We start from the raw sequence: 22,045 nt of genomic DNA, 5'->3' as shown, positions 1-22,045 counted from the left end.
ATGCATGCACGAGTGTGAACTTGCACAAAGTTCTGTAAGTTTATCATCAGTGTGACTGAGGAGTCATGCACAGGTACTTTGGAGAGGAGCACAAAAAGAAATGTAGACACGGGGGTTGTCAATGTAGAAATATAGACACTTTGTGTTTTACAAAGTTGCTGGAATCTTGAACAAAAAGCCCATAGAAACAGCTTTTTTCCACGAGTGGTAGTTCTGCACAATAAGCAAAGTCTGTCCTCCCTTTTTTGCTCCAGTTTATTTTCACCCAGATGTTTAGACCGTAATGTTGTGTCCTTATTGTTTTGATGTGGTTGTGCTTTATTCTTCATTGTTAACTGTAAGTTTTGTGTTGTCATTTGTGAGCGGAGCACCAAGGCACATTCCTTGTATATGCACATACTTGGCCAATAAACTTATTCATTCATTCATTCAAAGTGTTGGAGGAACTGAGCAAGTCGGGCAGCGTCTCCAGATGGAGGTTCCACAGCAGGAACAGTGGGATCAACTTAAGCAATGGACTTTGTTTATTTTTAGATAAATAGGATCAATCAATAGCATCAGCAATGGCAACTCCTTGCACTACGTCCACTATGGCTCAATGGGCATACAGATGCTGCCTGACCTGCTGAGTGCTCCAGCATTTAGAGTTTATCTTTGGTATAAACTATCATCTGCAGTTCCTTCCTACACATGGATAGACAATATTTCAGTTGGGGGATGTGGACTGGGCATTAGTGTGCATACTGTTGGCTGATTAAAGAGTCATTGTTATATTCTTCTAAACTAGTGACCGATCTGCTTCCCACGTGACCATTCATCATCTCTGACAGGCAAGACATGGGCAGATTTGACTCTCGTTCCAATTTTTGGAATTTCAGTGTCCTCCAAAACCCATCATTTTGGGAGCTAGAAAGGACGTAAATTATGTGAGAGGAGGCTTATTTGCTGCATGGTTAAATATAATTCCAAACTGTGCTATCTAGAGGTGAATAGTCAAGGGTTAGATTGACTCACTGCCAGGCCCCAAGTGGTCAGGATGGGGGAACACACATCTAGCCCCCTCACCCTGAACACAGGATCCCCCCAGGGTTGTGTCCTTAACCCCCTACTGTACTCCCTGTACATACATGACTGTGTGGCCGGGTTCAGCTCAAACTCCATCATCAAGTTTGCTGATGACACTGTGGTGGTGGGCCGGATCTTCGACAACGATGAGAAGGCCTACCGGGAGGAGGTGGCTGATCTGACACTCTGGTGTCAGGACAATAGCCTCCTCTTGAATGTCACTAAAACGAAGGAGCTGATTGTGGACTTTAGAATGGCTCAACATCCAAGGACGTACACGCCACTGGAAAAAATGGGTCTACTGTGGATAGGGTGAGCAGCTTTAAATACCTGGGAGTCCACATCAAAGAGGATCTGACATGGACGACACACATTGCCGCACTGGTGGGTAAGGCAAAGCAGCGCCTTTACCACCTCAGACAAATGAGGAAATTCAGAGTGTCTCTGAGGATCCTTTAATGCTTCTACTCTGGGGCTGTAGAGAGCATCCTGTCCGGCAACATCACAGTCTGGTTTGGGAACAGCTCAGCCCAGGACAGGTAGGCCCTGCAGAGAGTAGTGCGTTCGGCAGAACACACCATGGGAACTACACTCGTCCCCCTGCAGGACCTATACATCAGGAGGTGCAGATCAAGAGCAAGCAAGATTATGAGGGACCCCTACCACCCCAGCAACGGACAGTTCCAGCTGCTACGGTCAGGCTAACGCCTCCGCTGTCACGCTGTGAAAACAGAGAGGATGAGACGGAGTTTCTTCCCACAGGCCATCAGGACTGTTAACTATTATAACTCCAGGGACTAAATTTTCTTTTCTGTATTAGTTTCAATTTATATGCTGTAATTGTAACTTTTTTTTGCACAATCCGCAGGCATTGGCACTTTCATTTCACTGCACATCGTGTATGTGTATGTGACAAATAAACTTGACTTGACTTGACTTGAGCTACAGAATGAGAGAGGCATAAAGCCAGGGAAGACGTGGGGATCAGGAATTGTGAGAACTGATGAGGTGAGGTGAGGTGTGAGCCAGAGTGGGATGTGAAAGTAGGCAGGGAGAGGGAAGTAAGAGTTGGTGGAGGGAGGATTGGATCCGGATATTACAGTCATTCCGTTGGTGACTGTGGAGGCTTTGAAGGAACAGGAACTGTCTGCCTCTTGAAACTAGGAGAAACTCTCTTGTGGTTTCAAAGGCCTGTATCTGCTGTCTGTGGTACCAACACATTCAAAGACCGTGATACTTGTAACTTTGGTCTTTCATCACTTCCAGAATTCAATGACCTGAACCATAGCTGTAGAAACAAATAACTGCACATAAGGTCATAAGGAATAGGAGTAGAATTAGGCCATTTGGCCCATCAAGACTATTCCGCCATTCAATCATGGCTGATCTATCTCTCCCCCCTAACCCCATTCTCCTGCCTTCTACCCATAACCTCTGAAACCTGTACTAATCAAGAATCTATCTATCTTTGCCTTAAAAATATCCACTGACTTGGCCTCCACAGCCTTCTGTGACAAAGAATTCCGCAGATTCGCCACCCTCTGACTAAAGAAATTTCCTCCTCATCTCCTTCCTAAAAGAACGTCGTTTAATTTTGAGGCTGTGACCTCTCATCCTAGACTCTCCCACTAGTGGACCCATCCTCTCCACATCCACTCTATCCAAGCCTTTCACCAGATGCTGGTTAATACACAAAAGGACACCGTGCTGGAATAGACACACTGGAGTAACTCAGCGGGTCAATCAGCATCTCTGGAGAAAAGGAATAGGTGACGTTTAGGTGACGTTTCCGGTCGAGACCCTTCCCACTGTTGTCTGCTGTTTCTGCACATGCTGCCTGACATGCTGAGTGTTTCCAGCATTTCCTGGTTTTATTTCTGATTTTCTTTTGATTTTTTTTTCGACTTGCTTTTAATTGGCCCTTTAATCAGGAACCAATTACTTGGGACATTTTATAAACATGAGTGGGATACGGATGTAATTCACATTTGCAGAATTTCAAACATCAATTTGCAACAAAAAAAAAAGCATTCCTTTAATCCTGAACAAGATAAAGGTAACAAAAACTTCAAACATTTTGTGGACAAAAATGTCGTCCATCATAGCCATATATTTGTACACAAATTGAAGCTGAAGTTTTTTTTGAATGATTAGTTATATCATTCAGGATGAATAGTGGTCATAGAATCATACAGCATTGAAACAGGCCCTTCAGCCCAACTTGCACATGGTGATTAACGTTGCCCCATCTACACTAGGCCCACCTGCCTGTGTTTGGCCCTTTTCCCTCTAAACCATTCCTATTCATGTACCTATCCAAATGTTATTTAAATGTTGTGATAGTACCTACCTCAACTACTTCCTCTGGCAGCTCATTCCAAGTACTTACCACACATTGCGTAAATTATTTTTTTAATTGTCCCTCAGGTTCCTATTAAATCTTCCCCCCTCACCTTAAAATCTTCCCCCCTCACCTTAAAATCTCCCCCCTCACCTTAAAATCTCCCCCCTCACCTTAAAATCTTCCCCCTCACCTTAAAATCTCCCCCCTCACCTTAAAATCTTCCCCCCCACCTTAAAATCTTCCCCCTCACCTTAAAAGCTTCCCCCTCACCTTAAAATCTTCCCCCCTCACCTTAAAATCTTCCCCCCTCACCTTAAAATCTCCCCCCCACCTTAAAATCACCCCCTCACCTTAAAATCTTCCCCCTCACCTTAAAATCTTCCCCCCTCACCTTAAAATCTTCCCCCCCTCACCTTAAAATCTTCCCCCTCACCTTAAAATCTTCCCCCTCACCTTAAAATCTTCCACCCTCACCTTAAAATCTTCCCCCTCACCTTAAAATCTTCCCCCCTCACCTTAAAATCCCTCCCTCGCCTTAAAATCTTCACCCTCACCTTAAAATCTTCCCCTCACCTTAAAATCTTTCCCCTCTCACCTTAAAATCTTTCCCCTCTCACCTTAAAATCTTCCCCCTCATCTTAAAATCTTCCCCCTCACCTTAAAATCTTCCCCCTCACCTTAAAATCTTCCCCCTCACCTTAAAATCTTCCCCCTCACCTTAAAATCTTCCCCCTCACCTTAAAATCTTTCCCCTCTCACCTTAAAATCTTCCCTTCATCTTAAAATCTTCCCCCCTCACCTTAAAATGTCCCCCCTCACCTTAAAATCTTCCCCCTCACCTTAAAATTTCCCCCCTCACCTTAAAATCTTCCCCCTCACCTTAAAATCTTCCCCCTCACCTTAAAATCTTCCCCCTCACCTTAAAATCTTCCCCCTCACCTTAAAATCTTCCCCCTCACCTTAAAATCTCCCCCCCTCACCTTAAAATCTTCCCCCTCACCTTAAAATCTTCCCCCTCACCTTAAAATCTTCCCCCCCTCACCTTGAAATCTTCCCCCCTCACCTTAAAATCTTCCCCCCTCACCTTAAAATCACCCCCCCCACCTTAAAGTCTTCACCCCCTCACTAAGTCTTCCCCCCTCACTTAAATAATATTACAGAGTTCATTATGTTTTAGATTGGTGTCAAAATTTGAGTTGAATTTTGTTCTTTTAGTGAACTAAATGCTTGGTCTTGTAACGTGCGCACAGTGAAATCTCTGACTGAAAGTCAGCTCCATTGACTGTCATGGAATCAAATTTCAAATTCTGAAACAAGAGTCGAATGCTCACATTACTAACGACGCATTTAGAGCAAACAGCGGAGGACAGATGCCTGTCCCTGGTTAGCATTATTTCATTCAAAATAAAAGAGTCGTTTATTATTGCAAATTTCAAGAAGTTTAATTATTTTTGGCTTGCAACATAGGAACAATTGCTGAGTGGTGTTCTGCCAAGCTAGAAATGTTAATCTTCTCTGAAATCCATTCACTCAGGCTGTGGATAAGATGGCCGGCGATGAAAATGCAGAGCAGCACTTCCTCCTGTTCCAACCACTCTACGAAATTATGGAGGATATGCCACGGCCACCTGGCTTTCATCTGAAGGTACCGGGTAAGAGCAGGGATACGGTGGGCTGGAGTCACCAATATTTCCCTCAACTGAGATGGTGAAGCAGTTGGGATGCAGATTTATTTTCTTCTTTCTTTGTGCATGTGGCTTATTGTCCATCATTGATCAACATAGCATCTATTGTCCTTTCCTGAACACATTGCCCTCCTGGACCATTTCTTCAGCCCATCTTATTCATAGACAATAGACAATAGGTGCAGGAGTAGGCCATTCGGCCCTTTGAGCCAGCACCGCCATTCAATGTGATCATGGCTGATCATTCACAATCAGTACCCCGATCCTGCCTTCTCCCCATACCCCCTGACCCTGCTAACCTTAAGAGCTCTATCTAGCTCTCTCTTGATTGCATTCAGAGAATTGGCCTCCACTGCCTTCTGAGGCAGAGAATTCCACAGATTCACAACTCTCTGACTGTTCTAAATGGCCTACCCCTTATTCTTAAACTGTGGCCCCTGGTTATGGACTCCCCCAACATTGGGAGCATGTTTCCTGCCTCTAACGTGTCCAACCTCTTAATAATCTTATACGTTTCGATAAGATCCCCTCTCATCCTTCTAAATTCCACTGTATACAAGCCCAGTCGCTCCAGTCTTTCAACATGTGACAGTCCCGCCATTCTGGGAATTAACCTAGTAAACCTATGTTGCACGCCCTCAATAGCAAGAATATCCTTCCTCAAATTTGGAGACCAAAACTGTACACAGTACTCCATGTGCGGTCTCACTAGGGCCCTGTACAACTGCAGAAGGACCTCTTTGCTCCTATACTCAACTCCTCTTGTTATGCATTGGTTTGTGCCTGCAGTCACATACAGGCCAGAACAAGTTCAAGTTTAATATCATTTTCACAAGTACGGTGAGGTACAGGTACAATGAAAAATCTTGCTTGCAGCATCATCACAGACTGGAGACAGGCAGACAAGAAAACAAATTATACATAAAATTCTAAAAGAAAGATGGTACAAAAAAATCAAGACGTCAGTGCAGAAACACGATTGAAAAAGAAACAAGTCTACAGAAGTGCAACAGGTGGACCATAGTGTCGGAAGGAACTGTAGATGCTGGTTTAAACTGAAGATAGACACAAAAAGCTGGGGTAACTCAGCGGGCCAGGCAGCATCTCTGGAGAGAAGGAATGGGTGAAGTTTCGGGTCGAGACCCGTCTTCAGACATCAGATGAAGCGTCTCGACCCGAAACGTCACCCATTCCTTCTCTCCAGAAATGCTGCCTGTCCCGTTGAGTTACTCCAGCATTTTGTGTCTATCTTAGGTGCACCATAGTGTTCTGTCGTCGAGGTGGAGTTAGGGATGTGTAGGTTGTTGAAGAAACTGATAGTGGTAGGAAAGTAGCTGTTCCTAACTCTGGTGGTGTGGGGACATTTGTTTCCCTGTGAATACAACAATACTATTTACCTAATGTCCATGTGGTGAGTCCGACCACTTTGCCACCAGTCCCTAAGTAAGGCATTTGCTTATTGAAATCCTGATGGGGCTTATCATTGAGCATAGCCTGGTAGAGATGTTTCTCAGGCAAAATGCAGAACTAAAAGCAAGTGGAGAAACAAAACCGTGGTTTGTGTTCATGGCGACACTACAGTGCAGCAATTAGATGAACCCCTGGTAAATGTGTGACCTGCAGTGTGGTTCGAGAAGAAAGGTTTCACATTTGAGAACAGTTATACTTTTTTTTGCAAGAGAATTTTAGTTTTGATTATAGTTTTTTTTTTAAAAGACATAAAGGCATAAAATATATAAACCTGGAGTTTATAGGGAGACTTGCCTTGCAATACTGTGGAGTTGGAGGAATTGCAAGTAAAAATAGAATGGGAAAATTGGACTATCCTGTTTAGAAAGGATAAACAGAAGGTAAGATCTGTGTAATGGAGACTGATGTTATGAATGAGTGATACAGGTAGAGTTAACAGCATAAAGTGAGTACTGATGGCGTAGCTGGGAGAGCTGGCTCCTCAGCATCAATTCTGAGCTTGGGTGCTGTCTTTGTGGAGTTCACATGTCCTCCCTATGATCACGTCGTTTTCCTCCGGGTTCTCCGGTTTCCTCTTGCATCCCAAAGACCTGTGGCTTTGTAGGTTTTTGTAAATTGTTGGGCTCTGTAAATTGCCCCTAGTGTGTCGGGAGCAGATGAGAAAGTGGGATAACATAGAACGAGTGTGAACAGTTAATCAATGGTCAACCTGGACTCAGTGGGCCGAAGGGCTGTATCTTTCCATCAATCGAACAAGGCAGCAATTGAAATAAAGGTGTGCGGTACTCAGAGATTTACTCTGGGCAGGACAGGGAATTAAATATTCCGGAGAAGCCACTTGCAGTATAAGTGTGTCGTAGGCATTAAACGGCTTCAGTGTGACTTAATTTTAAAAGATGGATTTATGTTTGTAGGAAAGATGGTCCGGTTTCAAGAGGATGTCGGGAAAGATGATGCCAGTGACAACGGGTCACATCTAACGGAAGATGACCATTCGGAAAGTGAAGGTCTTGATGCAGAGGTGGAGATCTTTCAGCTGGAAAGTACCAAGGATCTTGTAAACACCGTGCAACCTGAGAGCTCCCACGAGCTTCAGGCGGCTACACATGTGGCAAACGGTAAATGAGCCAAAGGGAACAAGGGGAGTTTTACCCACCTGAGAGTTACCATCTAGAAGGCAATGCTTGAAAGGCTGGGAGCAGATTAAAAAGGAACTGCGCAGTATGCTTGACGAACAGGGGGTATGTGTTGCAAAGCTGTGGCGAACAAGAAGGACAGCATAACCAATGAAGGGCAGAGTAGCTTTCAAACTGTGCAAAGTCTTTGTCGTCAGAAAAAGCTTTTTGTTAAAAAGCCAAAGTGCATTAAGTGACCATTGATGCTATTGATTGAACCTACTTATCTACAAATAAACAAGGTCCATTTAAGCTGATCCCACTGTTCCTGCTGTGCAACCTCGATCACTAGGTCAATAGTGTTGATGGTTCTTTTTGTTACTTGGCTTACTAATTTACTTGACCATTAATATCTGCTGTACTTTAAAGGGCTAGGTATTGTAATTTACTTTGGTTCTAATCCTGCACTTTGTATATGTAAAATATATTTCCCATTATATCCACATTAATTGTTTTTACTACTTAAGGGCGCAGCCTCACCGCGCCAGAGACCCGAGTTCGATCCAGACCTCCGGGTGCTGTCCGTGTGGAGTTTGCAAGTTCTCCCTGTGATTGCGTGGGATTCATCCGTATGCTCCAGTTTCCACCTACATCCCAAACAACATGCGGATTTGTGGGTTAATTGGCCTCTGTAAAATTGACTCCTGATGTGTTGGGAGTGGATGAGAAAATGGAATTACATAGAACTGGTGCGAATGGGTGATCGATTGTCGGCATGAACCCGGTGGGCCGAAGGGCCTGTTTGCAATCTGCATCTCTAAACTAAAATTAATGCAAACTAATTGTAATACGTAAAATATTTTGTCATAACAAGCAAGTCACCATTCTGCAGAGCTGTGCTCTGCAATGAAGCTCTCAAAATCTGCATTTGACTGGAAGATCTGACTGGATGCAGGTTGCATGTCAAGTAATCTATTTTTTCTCCCAAATTTTCTCTTGTATAATGGAGGTCTTATGATCACTGATTTTGAAAGCTCAGGAAATCAGTTGCAAGAATCAGTGTTAAATTGGAGACACAATGAACTGTAGATGCTTGAATCCTGAAGAAAATACATAGTGCTGGAGGAACTGAGCAGATTGGGCAGCATCTGAGGAAGGAATGGATAAACAAAGTTCTGGATTGGGACCCTTCTTCAGACTGAAGGAGGATCCCAAACTGTATCTGTCCATTTCTTCAACAGATATTGCCTGTTCTACTGAGTTCCTCCATCACTTTGATCTTTTTTTTTTTGCTCAGTTTTCAACTGATCTATTTATAATTTTTAAACCTGTGGGTTTTGAAGCAATTGTTTCCCACATGACGAAACAGCCTTAATATTGACGCCTGTGGCGTCGATAATGAGTGTGCCATTTTGACACCAAGATGAATGCTTGCGATCTGCAAGAGCAGAACCTGAAGCCACTCCAGTCAAGTTTGGGCTGAAAATGAAAAAACACCAAACGCTCGGGCTGAGAGATTTTCCTTTGTTTAACACCGACTTTGCTCTTTGGTTTTCAGGCAGTAACTGGAATTCCACAGTGGACACAGTTGAAGCCAATCACCTCACGAGTGACTCAGAGAGCGAGGTGTTCTGTGATTCTGTAGAAGATCTGGTAAGCCTTTTTGGAAAGATTGTAGAGGGTTAGAAACATAGAAAATAGGTGCAGGAGTAGGCCATTTGGCCCTTTGAACCAGCACCGCCATTCAATATGATCATGGCTGATCATCCAAAATCAGTACCCCTGCTTTTTCCCCCATATCCCTTGCATTTCCCCCCATATCCCTTGATTCCTTTAGCCCTAAGAGCTAAATCTAAGCCTCTCTTGAAAACATCCAGTGAATTGGTCTCCACTGCCTTCTGTGGCAGAGAATTCCACAGATTCACAACTCTCTGGGTGAAAAAGTTTTTCCTCATCTCAGTCCCAAATGGCCCTTATTCTTAAACCATGACCCCTGGTTCTGGACTCCCCCAACATCAGGAACATTTTTCCTGCATCTAGCGGGTTATGGGCCAGACACGGGCAAATGGGACCAGCTTGGATGAGGCAGGAAAGCTAGGCCCCACCACCTAGCTTCCAGCTAAATCCAGCCAGATGGATAAATTGGGCTGAAGGGCTTATTTCTGTGCTGTATGACTTTAAAATAGATGGCATATGTTAAGTCCCAAGCATTGGGAGGACAACAAATTGGATAACAATTAATTACATTGTGGTCGGCATGGGAAAATTGGGCCGAAGGGCCTGTATGACTGACTCGAATTGAAAATAGTTTTACTTTTAGGGGAAACTGAGACGGTTCGTTGATTTAGCAATGAAAATCCTTCTTTATCTTTCAACATAAGAAGCAATTCTCCCATCAAATCAGTGTTGTCCCTCATGCCATCAGTCCCATTCTCCCCACCTGTTTCTCTGCAACATTCTCTTTCACATTCCCAGCAACTTCACCCTTGTGCTCCAATCTCCGAAACCAGGGGCAATTTACTACCAGCCAGCACGCGTCTGGAATGCAAAAGGAAGTGGGAACACCCAGAGGAAGTGTACACAGTTGGGGAGAAGGTGCAAACTCTGTTGTTTTCCCGTCAAGACTATTTAACTGTCATGTGGGATGGGAACAGAACTATGACAATCCTACTAGCTGCACGAGTAACAGCAGGTCAGGCAGCATCTCTGGAGAAAGGGAATAGGTGACGTTTCGGGTCCGAAGAAGGGTTTTGACCCAAAACATCACCTGTTTCTTTTCTCTTGAAATATTTTCTTGCTCTACTGCCCCAGAAGTGTGTATAAAGACAGTTAAGGCAACCTGCTGGGATGAGGTGCATCAATATCTCACCGAAGATGGGTGAGAATATTCATTGCAGTAAAAGAGACCTCCTCCCTGTCGAGCGTTCCTGTTCCAGCTGGTTTTGGTTCTTCAAAGGAAAAGTAATCAGATAACATTTCAATCCCTGAGCAAAAACGACAATGCTGCAGGAACTCAGCAGGTCAGGCAGCGTCTGTGGAGGGATATGGACAGATTTGGGTTGCCAACTGTCCCGTATTAGCCGGGACTTCCTGTATTTTAGGCTAAATTGGTTTGTCTCGTATGGGACTGCCCTTTTTCCGTATTAGGCGCTGTAGGTCCCGACAGTTTAGGTACCGACACTCCAGGTTTCCGACATTTTAGCTCCGGGCAGTCTAGGTCCGGAGGCCCGGGCGGTTGCGTAGCAAATCGGCCTCCCGGACCGGGCGGCCGCCATTGGTGGAGTGGGAGCACGTGGCCGCTAGCTGGGAGAGGTCACGTGGGGCGCGGGGTGGTGACATCACCTTGTCCCGTATTTGGGAGTGAGATAGTTGGCACCCCTGTGGACAGACGACATTTGGATGTCGGGACATTTCTTCAGTCTAAAAGGCTGGAGAAAGCCAGAAAAGAGTGGGGTGGGGCAGAATAAAGCCTGGCAAGTGATTGGTAGATGAAGGTGAAGTGGGAGAGACACTTGAGGTTGGGGCCAGTCTTCAGACTTTCTTTTTTTTGGGGGGGGGGGGGGGGATACTTGTCCTATCAGTCTGAAGAAGGGTCCCGACCCAAAATATCGCAAGCCCATTCCCTCCGCAGATGATACCTGACCCACTGAGTTCCTCCAGCACTGTATTTTTGCTCAAGATTCCAGCATCTGCAGCCTCTTGTGTCAAGGTGGCACGCTCCGCCCATACACATGCTGTATCCATGTTAGTTTGTATCCATGGAGTTTGCACGTTCTTGCTGTGACTGCATGAATTTCCTACGGGTGGCTCCAGTTTCCCTCCACATCCCGAAGAAGTGCGGGTTTATAGGCTAGCTGGCCTCTGTAAATTGCCCCTAGTGTGTCGGGAGTGGGTAAGAAAGTGGGATAATCGATGGTTAACGTAGACTCAGTGGGCTGAAGGGCCTGTTTCCAAGCTGTATTTTTAAACTCTAAAACTCCTATGCGTGAACAGCTGCAAAGTGACCACAAGAGGGAGCAGTTTGCTGTAGTTGAGAACTAAACATCACCAAGCTTCAGTTGGGTAAAAGTGCCGAGGCTATTCCTTCCTCTGTGTCGTACATGGGCAGTCCCCAAAGCAGGCCCTGTCCAATCTACTTCCCCACTGATGCAAACAACCACAGATAAACATCCAGCAGAAAACCTGATAGGTTATTTCCTCCTCAAATCTCCAGAACACTGAACAAATGTAGAGCCGTCTGTCACATGAAATGATATCTCTTGAAATTGAATTCTCCAACACCCCCTCTCTTTCCTCTACCCTGCCCCACAAGGTGCACTCACGTATCTGCCACTACCACTGTCACCCTGTTCCATTCCCTTCCTCCAGAGACTCGCCTCCCACCTCAAAGTCCCGCATTTCCTTTTCAACACCCTCTTCCCTCTCCCCTTCTCCCTCCAACTTTATATTTCACTCCTCTCTCCTTGTCTGACACTATTTAGTCTCCTGTTCACCCCGAGCCTTTGTCACTTACTCCGCCTATCTTTCCATCACCCCTGCCCCCACCTGACTTGCCAGGCTGGTTTTGCCCCTCCCCCATCCCTCTTTTCCAACTTTCTTCCCACCCCCTCCCCTTCCCTCTCCCTCCACTCGGTCCGAAGAAGCATCCTGATCTTAAACGTTTTGTCCATTTCCTCCCGAGATGCTGCCTGATCTGCTCAATTCCTTCAGCTCTCTGTGCTGTTGTCTGGATTCCAGCATCTGCAGTTACTTGTGCATCTGGGATGATCTTGGTGTTTGTTAGTTAACATGCAGTTATTTAATAGCGTAAATGAGAAGTACGGGTTTTACGGGTGGCAGAGGTTACTGGGAGAAGGCAGGAGAATGGGGTTAGGAGGGAGAGATAGATCAGCCATGATTGAATGGCGCAGCAGACTTGATGGGCCGAATGGCCTAATTCTACTCGATACGATACGATAGAACTTTATTTATCCCAGGAGGGAAATTGATCTGCCAACAGACATCAAAAACAGAAAATCCATGAAACATGAAATTATAATGACGAGTGGAAAGGCTGGGGGGGATGTGCAAAGATTGAGGAGGGGGAGGGGAGTCAGTCTCAGTTTACCCCACAAAGGAGGGGGGAGGAATTGTAAAGTTTGAAAGCCACAGGGATGAAGGATCTCCTGTGGCGTTCTGTGCTGCATCTTGGTGGAACCAATCTGTTGCTGAAGGTGCTCCTCAGGTTGACCAGTGTGTCATGGAGGGGATGAGCTGTATTGTCCAGGATGCACTGCAGTTTGAGGAGCATCCTGCCCTCCGAGACCACCTCCTATCTCATGATCATGAAAACTAAAGGGATCTTTCTTGGGGCAGGAATAGTGAGATCAATTTCCATTCCTTGTGTCCTGATTGAATTTGTGCTTCGTACAGTGAAGTGGTTCTGGGGTAAATGATCAGACACGGTCTTATTGAATGATAGGCCAGGCATGTGGGGTTGAATGGCCTATTCCTGCTTCTATTTCTTGTATTCTTACATTATCTGTTTAGGGAGTCTGGAACTAAGAAATAGAGGTGGGAGTATATGCTGTATCTCCAAACTAAACAAAATGAGTCAAGTTCAGTCACAATGTGTGTCCAGTTTATTTAATTTAAAGAGGAAGCTAAAAAGGTACAGGTACAAATTCAAGGTGGAGGTTTCTGTGGTGTTCCTGGGTATTCTCAGGGAAGAGTTGCTCAGCTGAGAACCTTTTTGTTTCCTTGTGTTGTCCAGATGTTGGAGAATCGCAGCAGCTGTATGATCGCCACGTGTTCTCAAGACTCTTCCGCTTCACAAGACATTGCACACCCTCCCCATGCCCACTGTGACGCACTGCCTGCCGGTTTGCCAGCCGGGTACCAGCCCACAGCTGACGATTTACATCAATGCCAACATTCATGCAGCAATGGCAATGGAGAGCATGCATTAGTTGTGGGAAGTCGGAAGAAAGGAAAAACATCATTTGCAACCCATTTCTTGGAACCTGACGAGCTAACCAAGGAAAATGGTATGTAGAAAATTCCCTAGTGTACAGGGAGTGGATGGGAAGGTGGGATAACCTAGAACTGGTGTGATCGATGGTTGGCATGGACTCGATGGGCCAAAGGCCTGTTTCCAAGCTGCATCTCTATACTAAGGTCCTCGACATCTCAGATCATCTATGGACTGCCTTTGGTTGCCCTTTGGACTTTGGGTTTGCACTATTATGGTTACCTAGTATTATGGTCATTAAGTTATTGTTTAGTTTAGAGATACACCGCGGTAACAGGCCCATCGGCCCACCGGGTCCATGCCGACCAGCTATCCCCGCACATTAACACTATCCTACACACACTAGAGACAATTTGTACATTTACCAAGCCATTTAATCTACAAACGTGTACATCTTTGGAGTGTGGGAGGAAACCGAAGATCTCAGAGAAAACCCACGCAGGTCACGGGGATAACGTACAAACTCCGCACAGACATCACCCGTAGTCGGGATCGAATCCGGGTCTCCGGCGCTGTAACACAGCAACTCCACCGCTGTGCCACCCTTGTATTATAAATTTATGTACATTATGTTTTGTGTTATTGTGTTGACAAGCCTCTTGAGCTGCAGCAAGTAAGAATTTCATTGTTCTGTTGCTGGTACATATGACTATTGAAGTCTCACTCTCCTAGCTACAGTAGATGTGAAAATAAACTCGCCGCTGGAGTATCTGCATGAATATTTAACTCTCAGACAATGACCTTTATAGCTGGTAACAGGTTTCCCCCCACATTTTGAGCTTTGGTTTAGGGCATGCTTAGATTTGCCTTTTGATGTAATATCAAGAATGGATTTTTTTTTTTAATCCATACCATCGCTTCTGCCTTCACAGACACACTTTGGTGTTTGTTTATATCTGAGGAATATGTTTTCCATCTGAACTTTGCCTGATCTATACGGAGGAGAACAATCCATTGAACTCCTTCTCAATTCCGAGAGCAACCGTGGGCTTTTAGTTTCCCAACAGAATATGGTTTAGATTAGGAGACAGGGGGCTTGTACCTCGTTATGTGCATGTGATGGCAAAGGCCACGGAACTATCTGTTTGTTGTAAACTGTTGCATTCAACATTATGAACTCGCAGTTTTGACTGAAATATCTGTAATTTAATTTAGAGATACCAATTTTAATGAAACTTCTTCCATTAGCACCAAAGGAACGCCGGTGAATAAGGTGGGCCTAAAATTGTCCCGCTATCGTGTACCGTTTTGCCTGTAGTTCAGGAACAAACAAACAATTTAGATTATCTGTGTGTCCTGCATTTATGGGCCTGTTAAGCTGCAGCGAGTAAGAATATCATTGTTCCGTGTCAGTACATAAGAGAATTAAACACTCTAGTCTCTTGACGCTTGTAGTATAAAGGAAGGCAGTTCTTCTTTGTTAGGGATAGAACTGAATTCTGTTCTGGTTAATGGACCTCAAAAGAATGATAGAAAATGCCAAATGTGATACCAAGACCCAAAGGGTTAAGTTATGAGACGAGGTTGTATGAACCTGGCCAGAGCTCTTTTGAGTCAATTGCGATTGATTTGATTGAATTATTTCAGATGTTGAACATAACTATTTCCTCTGAGGGAGAAGCTAGAACAGGAAGCCATAATTTAAAATTGTTTTTGTCTCTGTTTTGGTGAGGGAAAGTGCAGCTCCCATTTTACTTCCAGTTATTTCAGAGTTATACGAGCTAAAATGGAGCAGGTTCCCCACTTCAAATGGTATAAATGGAGTGTATCGAATACTGGAGTATTGTCCCTCAGTTTGCATCATCTGATTTCCACTAATCTATGGACTATTAAAACAATCTGTGTGATTTTTTTTTTAATGAGGTACTGTGGCATTTAAATATGACTGCTGTTGAAATCTCGTGTGGAAATTGCTTCAACTCCTTGTTTTCATTCACCTAACACTTGACTGAGCTTTACTGCTGTAGAAGAGAGTGCAGCTGCTTCTGATTACCAGAACAGGCCTCCAGTTCCAGCAGGATACAGTGGTTTAGCACCGAGCCTTTGCAACTCGTTTCCGCAGAGCGTAGAACAGTACAGCGCAGGAACAGGCCCTTCGGCCCACAATGTCCGTACTCGTCATGATGCCAAGACCACCATGTGTCTGCCTGCACATGATCCATATCCCTCCATTCCCTGCACATCTCCAGTATGTGTCTATCCAAAGGTCTCTTCAATGGCACTATCAAACCTGCCTCCACTGCCACCCCCGCCAGCACATTCCAGACTCGCACCACCCTCTGTGTGTATTGTAAAGAAAATACTTGTTCCACACATCTCTCGTAAGCTTTGCCCCCTCCCACCTTAAAGCTGTATCCTCAAGTATTTGATTTCTCCATCCTGGGGAAAAAAGACACTGACTGTCTACCCTATCTATGCCTCTCATCATTTTATATACTTCTATCAGTTCTCTCCGTACCTTCTGGCATTCCAGAGATGCCCAGGTCTGTCCAAAACCATCCTGCAGCTAACACCCCCTAATCCAGCCACCATTCTGCTTTAAAAAAAAACATTCTAATAACAATTCTAAATATACAACTGTCATCAAACGACGTTGTGAAGGAAGAATTGTGCGATGGTGAGACCTGCATTGTAAGGCACAGGGGGCAAAAGTTGCTATTTCTGTTTAATATTTCCTATCCCTGGTCAAGGGCCCTTCTAACACGGCCACCTCTACCAAAGGTCACCGGGTCGCATCGACCTCGATAATGCAGGCCAGCACAGCACGACCTGACTTGAATGTTTAGACAAAGCACACATCCAGTCCAATAAACTGGGCCTATAGTAGGGCAGATATCCAGAAAATGCTGGAGTAACTCAGCGGGTCAGGCAGCATCTCTGGAGATAAGGAATATGTGACATTTTGGGTCGAGACCCTTCTTCGGAGTCTTCTCATTGCTTTGTGGAGCTTGCTCCTCCAGTGAGGTGTGTACTGATGAACGGTTACAGTGTCCGCAATCAGTATGGGAAAAATGCTTGGCTGTGGGATTTGGGATTGATGTCTGGATCTCATCTCCTGCCAGAAGTTCTTTGGGAGGTAATTCTAGCCCCCCTTGCCGATGTTTACAAATGACAGTGATTTCGTGGGTGAGGTTTTATATGGGTATCCGCTACTCTAAGGGGCTGTTTCCTGACTTAAATGAGTGGCCAGATGGATCGTTGGAATGTGAATACACAAATGTATAAATGCAGCGAAGATAGACACAAAATGCTGGAGTAACTCAGTGGGACAGCTCTCTTTAAACGGGCGGCACGGACTTGGAGGGCCGAAAAGGCCTGTTTCCGGCTGTATATATATGATATGATAAACCTTCCCGCCCAGTGATTGTGTCAACTCAAACCCTGACTAAGCTATGGGAAATGGCTTCGTTTATAAATGAGGATATTTTCGCAGAACGATAAGCATGGATCATGCGTAAATGTCTAAAAAGCACACTGAACGTGATTTTAAAGAAACTGGAAGTCAAGTGTTTAATTGTCACATGTACCTGTAACGGAACAATGAGATTCTAAATTTATTGTTGCTTAAAAGCTTGCTAACACAAACACACAGATAAATATACATCAACAATACAATTAATTAGTAACAGTCATATTGGGTAATCATAATTGTGCAAAACTAAAGTGTGGAGTTCAACCAAAGACACAGACCATTGTAGGTTATAGCTGCTGGGGTTAGTGTTATGCAATGTTCAAGAATCTAAGTAGACCCTAACTTAATATTTGTGTTTTCTTTGTTACATCCCAACTTTGTTTTGGCGTCCGCCACATATATTATGTTTAAGGACATTTCTTGTTCCAACAGGCTTGCGGCAGGTTGAAGGCTGGTCCTCGCGGAGACTGAGAAACGGCCTTGTCCACAACATGGAGGACAACAAAAGACAGACACACGGAGGAATGGGTGCAGCCAGCCTCGATGACAAGGTTGGGATTGTTCTCCTTCACCTGCAGGAAGATATGCAGAACGTTTTAGGGCGGCTCGGCCATCTTGAAAACCTGGCAACATCTCAGGTGAGCAAATAGCAGAACGTAGGACAGTATGGCACGGGAACTGGCACTTTGGCCACGATGAACATGACGTCAAATTAAACCTATCCCATCTGGCTGCACATGATCCATATCCCCCCCCCATTTCCTTGCATTACTATGCCTCACTGAAAGCCTCATAAACATCACTGTTGTTTTTGCTCCCACTACCACCCATGGCAGCGCGTTCCAGGACCCACTACTTTGTGTTTTTAAAAAAAAACTAAAGACAAAATAATTCCAATTGCCCTGTTTTTCTCCTTTAACCTTTATCCCTCTCATTTTAAACCTATGACGTCCGATCTTTGACACTTCCATCCTGGTGGTAATCCTGACCGTCTGCCCGATCTATGCATCTGATGATTTTATCCATCAGGTCTCACCTCAGCCTCCACCATCTCAGAGATGATACTGATGACCTTTCCGAGCTGGGGATATTTTTATTGCCCACTTAGTTTTTTTGAGTTTTTTTTCCATTGCTTTAATTTTAAATTCTAGCATTTAAAAATTGGAGGAATTCAGTGGACGAAAAAGACTCACAAAATTCCAGCGTATCAATTAAAGAAAAATTATCCTGAACATGGCTGAGAATTAGGAGATCCAATCAAAGGATTTCAATTAGTTAGGCAGGATAAGAAATACTTCATAATTAATGTTCATGTACACCATTTTGAAGTTCTGGATTATTAAGAATAAGGCCACGGTGGCGCATTGGAAGAGTTGGTGCCTTACAGCACCAGAGACCCAGGTACTATTGCGACTACAGGTGGTGTCTGAACAGAGTTTGTACCTTCTCCCCGTGAACGCGTGGGTTTTCTCCGAGATCTTCGGTTTCCTCCCACACTCCAAAGACGAACAGGTATGTAGGTTAATTGGCTTGGTGTGTAAAATTGTCCCTAGTGTGTGTTGGATAGTGTTAATAGAGTCATAGGGTAATGCAGTGTGGAAACAGGCCCACACCGGCCAATGATGTCCCAGCTACACTAATCCCACTTGCCTGCGCTTGGTCCATATCCCTCCAAACCTGTCCGATCCATGTACCTGTCTAACTGTTTCTTAAATGATGGGATAATCCTTCACGCCCCTCACCCTCTCGCCCCCCCCCCCCAGCCTCACCCCGCGACGGTCCGCAGCCCAAGAGCCGAACGAGGCGTCGATGTGCGGGTATCGCTGGTCAGTGAGGACTCGGTGGGCCGAAGGGCCTGTTTCCGCGCTGTATCTCGAAACTAAACTAAATGAGATTTAAAAGAATAAAAATAAGAACGAAGAGGCTGTGCTTGACGTTCCCACTTTTCTACCTCTCTGATACATTAATAAAAAATGAAAGGGATTTGTATTATATCTTTTACAAGTTTCCAGTTGCAGAAACCCAGCTGTGTGAAGATTATGTGCCAGAGTTAAAATCTGAGCCCTTGTTGACCGTGGATGGCGCCATCTGTGGACGGGCCGTGGTGAGAATCGGGTCACAATTAGAATAGCCCCACTCCCTCCAGGAAATGGCAGTGGCATCGTACAAATTAGTGTGGAAAAGGAGAGCATGGCCCTCATAGTACATAGAACAGTACAGCATGAGAGAAACATAGAAAATAGGTGCAGGAGAGTAGGCCATTCAGCCCTTCGAGCCATAAATCAGTACCCCATTCAAAATCAGTACCCCGTTCTGGCTTTTCCCCATATCCCTTGATTCCCTTGGCTCTAAGAGCTAAATCTAACTCTAACTCTCTCTTGAAAACATCCAGTGAATCGGCCTCCACTGCCTTCTGTGGCAGAGAATTCCACATATTCACAACTCTGTGCTGAAATTTTTTTTCCTCATCTCAGTCCAAAATGGCCTACCCCATATTCTTAAACTGTGACCCCTGGTTCTGGACTCCCCCAACATCGGGAACATTTTTCCTGCATCTACCATGTCCAATGCTCTAACAATTTTATATGTTTCTATAAGATTCCCGCTCATCCCTCTAAATTCCAGTGAATATAAGCCCAGTTGACCCATTCTTTCATCATATGTCAGTCCCGCCATCCCGGGATTTAACCTGGTGAACCTACGCTGCACATAAGATCATGAGTGACAGGAGTAGAATTAGGCCATTTGGCCCATCAAGTCTACTCCGTCATTCAATCATGGCTGATTTATCTCTCCCTCCGAACCCCATTTTCCTGCGTTCTCCCCATAACCTCTGACACCCTTACTAATCAAGAATCTATCTATCTCTGCCTTAAATACATCCACTGACTTTGCCTCCACAGCCTTCTGTGGCAAAGAATTCCACAGATTCACTACCCTCTGACTAAAGAAATTCCTCCTCATCTCCTTCCTAAAAGAACATCCTTTAATTCTGTGGTTCTGACCTTCAGCCCACAACGTCTGTGCCGAACAATGCCAAGACCAACTCTTATCTTCCTGCCTGTGATCCATATCCCTCCATACCCTGCCTATCCATGTAGCTATCCAAAAGTCTCTTAAATGCCACTATCATATCTGCCTCAACCACCACCCCCAGCAGTGCATCCCTGGCGCTTGCCACCCTCTGAGTAAAAGTTAAAAAAACAACTTGCCCCAACCATTATCTTTAAACTTTGCCCTCCTCACCTCAGCCCACTAGCATTTCATTTCCCTATTCTGGGAAAAGGCTCTGACTGTCTACCCTATCTGTGCCTCTGGTAATTTTATGCACTTCTCTCAGGTCTCTCTTCAACCTCGTGTTCCAGAGAAAACAGTCCAAGTCTGTCCAACTTCTCACTGTAGCTAATGCTCCCACTAATCCAGGCATCTTTCTGGTAAACCTTCTCTGCATCCTCTCCAAAGTCTCCACATCCTTCCTGAAATGGGGTGCTTTTAGTTTAGTTTAGTTTAGAGGTACAGCACGGAAACAGGCCCTTTCGACCCACCGGGTCCGCGCCGACCAGCGATCCCCACACATTAACACTATCCTATACCCACTAGGGACAATTTTTACATTTACCAAGCCAATTAACCTACATACCTGTACGTCTTTGGAGTGTGGGAGGAAACCGAAGATGTCGAAGAAAGCACACGCAGAGTCATGGGGAGAACGTACAAACTCCGTACAGACAGCACCCGTAGTCGATTGAACCAGGGTCTCCGGCAATGCATTCGCTGTAAGGCAGCAACTCTACCGCTGTGCCACCCGGGTGCTGTCCTGTCAAAAGGCAGAGAGTCATTCATTAATGGGGCTCCAGTCTCTGCAGCCTACAAACACACTGTAATCAATGTGGGCACTGCAATGCAACTCATGTTACTGACACGAGGGGGAAATGTCATCTTCAATGATGAACAAGGAGATAAAGGGGAGACTCGTAGAAGTTCTGACAGTTGTCAGTCGTTAATGGTGGTGAAACTGCACAGGGGAACAATTGCAATCTTGCATTTTTGGTAAACAACGCACTAATGTGTAACCTGAGTCAGCCCCAATCTTCAGGGGACTAAAGTGCAGCAGCCTGCCTCTTGTTCCACAGCTATCGAGGAATAAAACACTGAATTTCTGTCTCTATATCATCGCATTTCATAGTGTGAAATGATTTACAGGACAGGCAGATATTAAGGATTTTCATAAGGAACAGATATATAGTGATATTTTTTTTTTGTTGGTTAAAGTGGACTTAGTCCTGAGGGTGGGGACTCGAGGTTTGGTGGGTCACCAGATCGGACGACCAGGACACAAGAGGGATTGGTCTTTGGAAATGGAGTTGGCTGGATCACGATTGAGGACGGGGGCGGTGAATGTTCGGAGGTCATGACCATGAGGGTGAGAACCGACAGGAACGGCAAGATGGGATGGACCATGTGGTGGTAAATCCCTGTCTGACCCCGACAGTGCAGAGACCGACCGGTTTGCCTCATGAAAGTCTAACGATAATAAGTCGTGGGATCGGTGATGCATGTTTTGCTGCAGTCTTCCCTAAACAAAGTGGCAAAGGGAATGACGTCATCCAGGTATCCCTGATAGGTCAATCATGTCACCAGAGCTAAAGTGATAAATCTACTCGCAACAAATCACCAAGGTAATGGTCAGGGGAAATCAGCAGAACACAGTTAAAATGCTGACCTTTTTGTTGATGTTCAAAAATCTCTGCACATCATCCTCCCTGCTGAAAATCAGTGCCACTTCCAGCTGCAAGCCGCCTGCTGTTCTGACGTATTTCATTTGCTAACACGATGCTCGATTCATTCAGTCCTATGAATTTCCCCAAATTTTCTCTCGCACGTTTTGCTTAGTCCTGGAGCCAAGAGTCTGGCTGGTGGTCAGCTCCTAGACCTGTCACTGAG

At 45.0% G+C, this 22,045-nt stretch overlaps 1 protein-coding gene across 1 annotated transcript in view; it reads left to right on the top strand.

Moving 5' to 3' along the window:
• Positions 1-22,045, top strand: part of acbd4 (acyl-CoA binding domain containing 4) — a 51,004-nt gene that overhangs the window by 16,484 nt on the left and 12,475 nt on the right. Inside the window, exons 5-9 of the mRNA XM_078424641.1 lie at positions 4,944-5,061; positions 7,479-7,682; positions 9,238-9,332; positions 13,432-13,705; positions 17,534-17,739. Coding sequence (XP_078280767.1) covers positions 4,944-5,061; positions 7,479-7,682; positions 9,238-9,332; positions 13,432-13,705; positions 17,534-17,739 — 897 coding nt within the window. The remainder of the gene's footprint in view (positions 1-4,943; positions 5,062-7,478; positions 7,683-9,237; positions 9,333-13,431; positions 13,706-17,533; positions 17,740-22,045) is intronic.

Source organism: Rhinoraja longicauda, chromosome 29 (assembly GCF_053455715.1).
Source record: "Rhinoraja longicauda isolate Sanriku21f chromosome 29, sRhiLon1.1, whole genome shotgun sequence".
Taxonomy (NCBI): Eukaryota; Metazoa; Chordata; class Chondrichthyes; order Rajiformes; family Arhynchobatidae; genus Rhinoraja; species Rhinoraja longicauda.
This window is presented reverse-complemented; position numbering and strand designations above follow the sequence as displayed.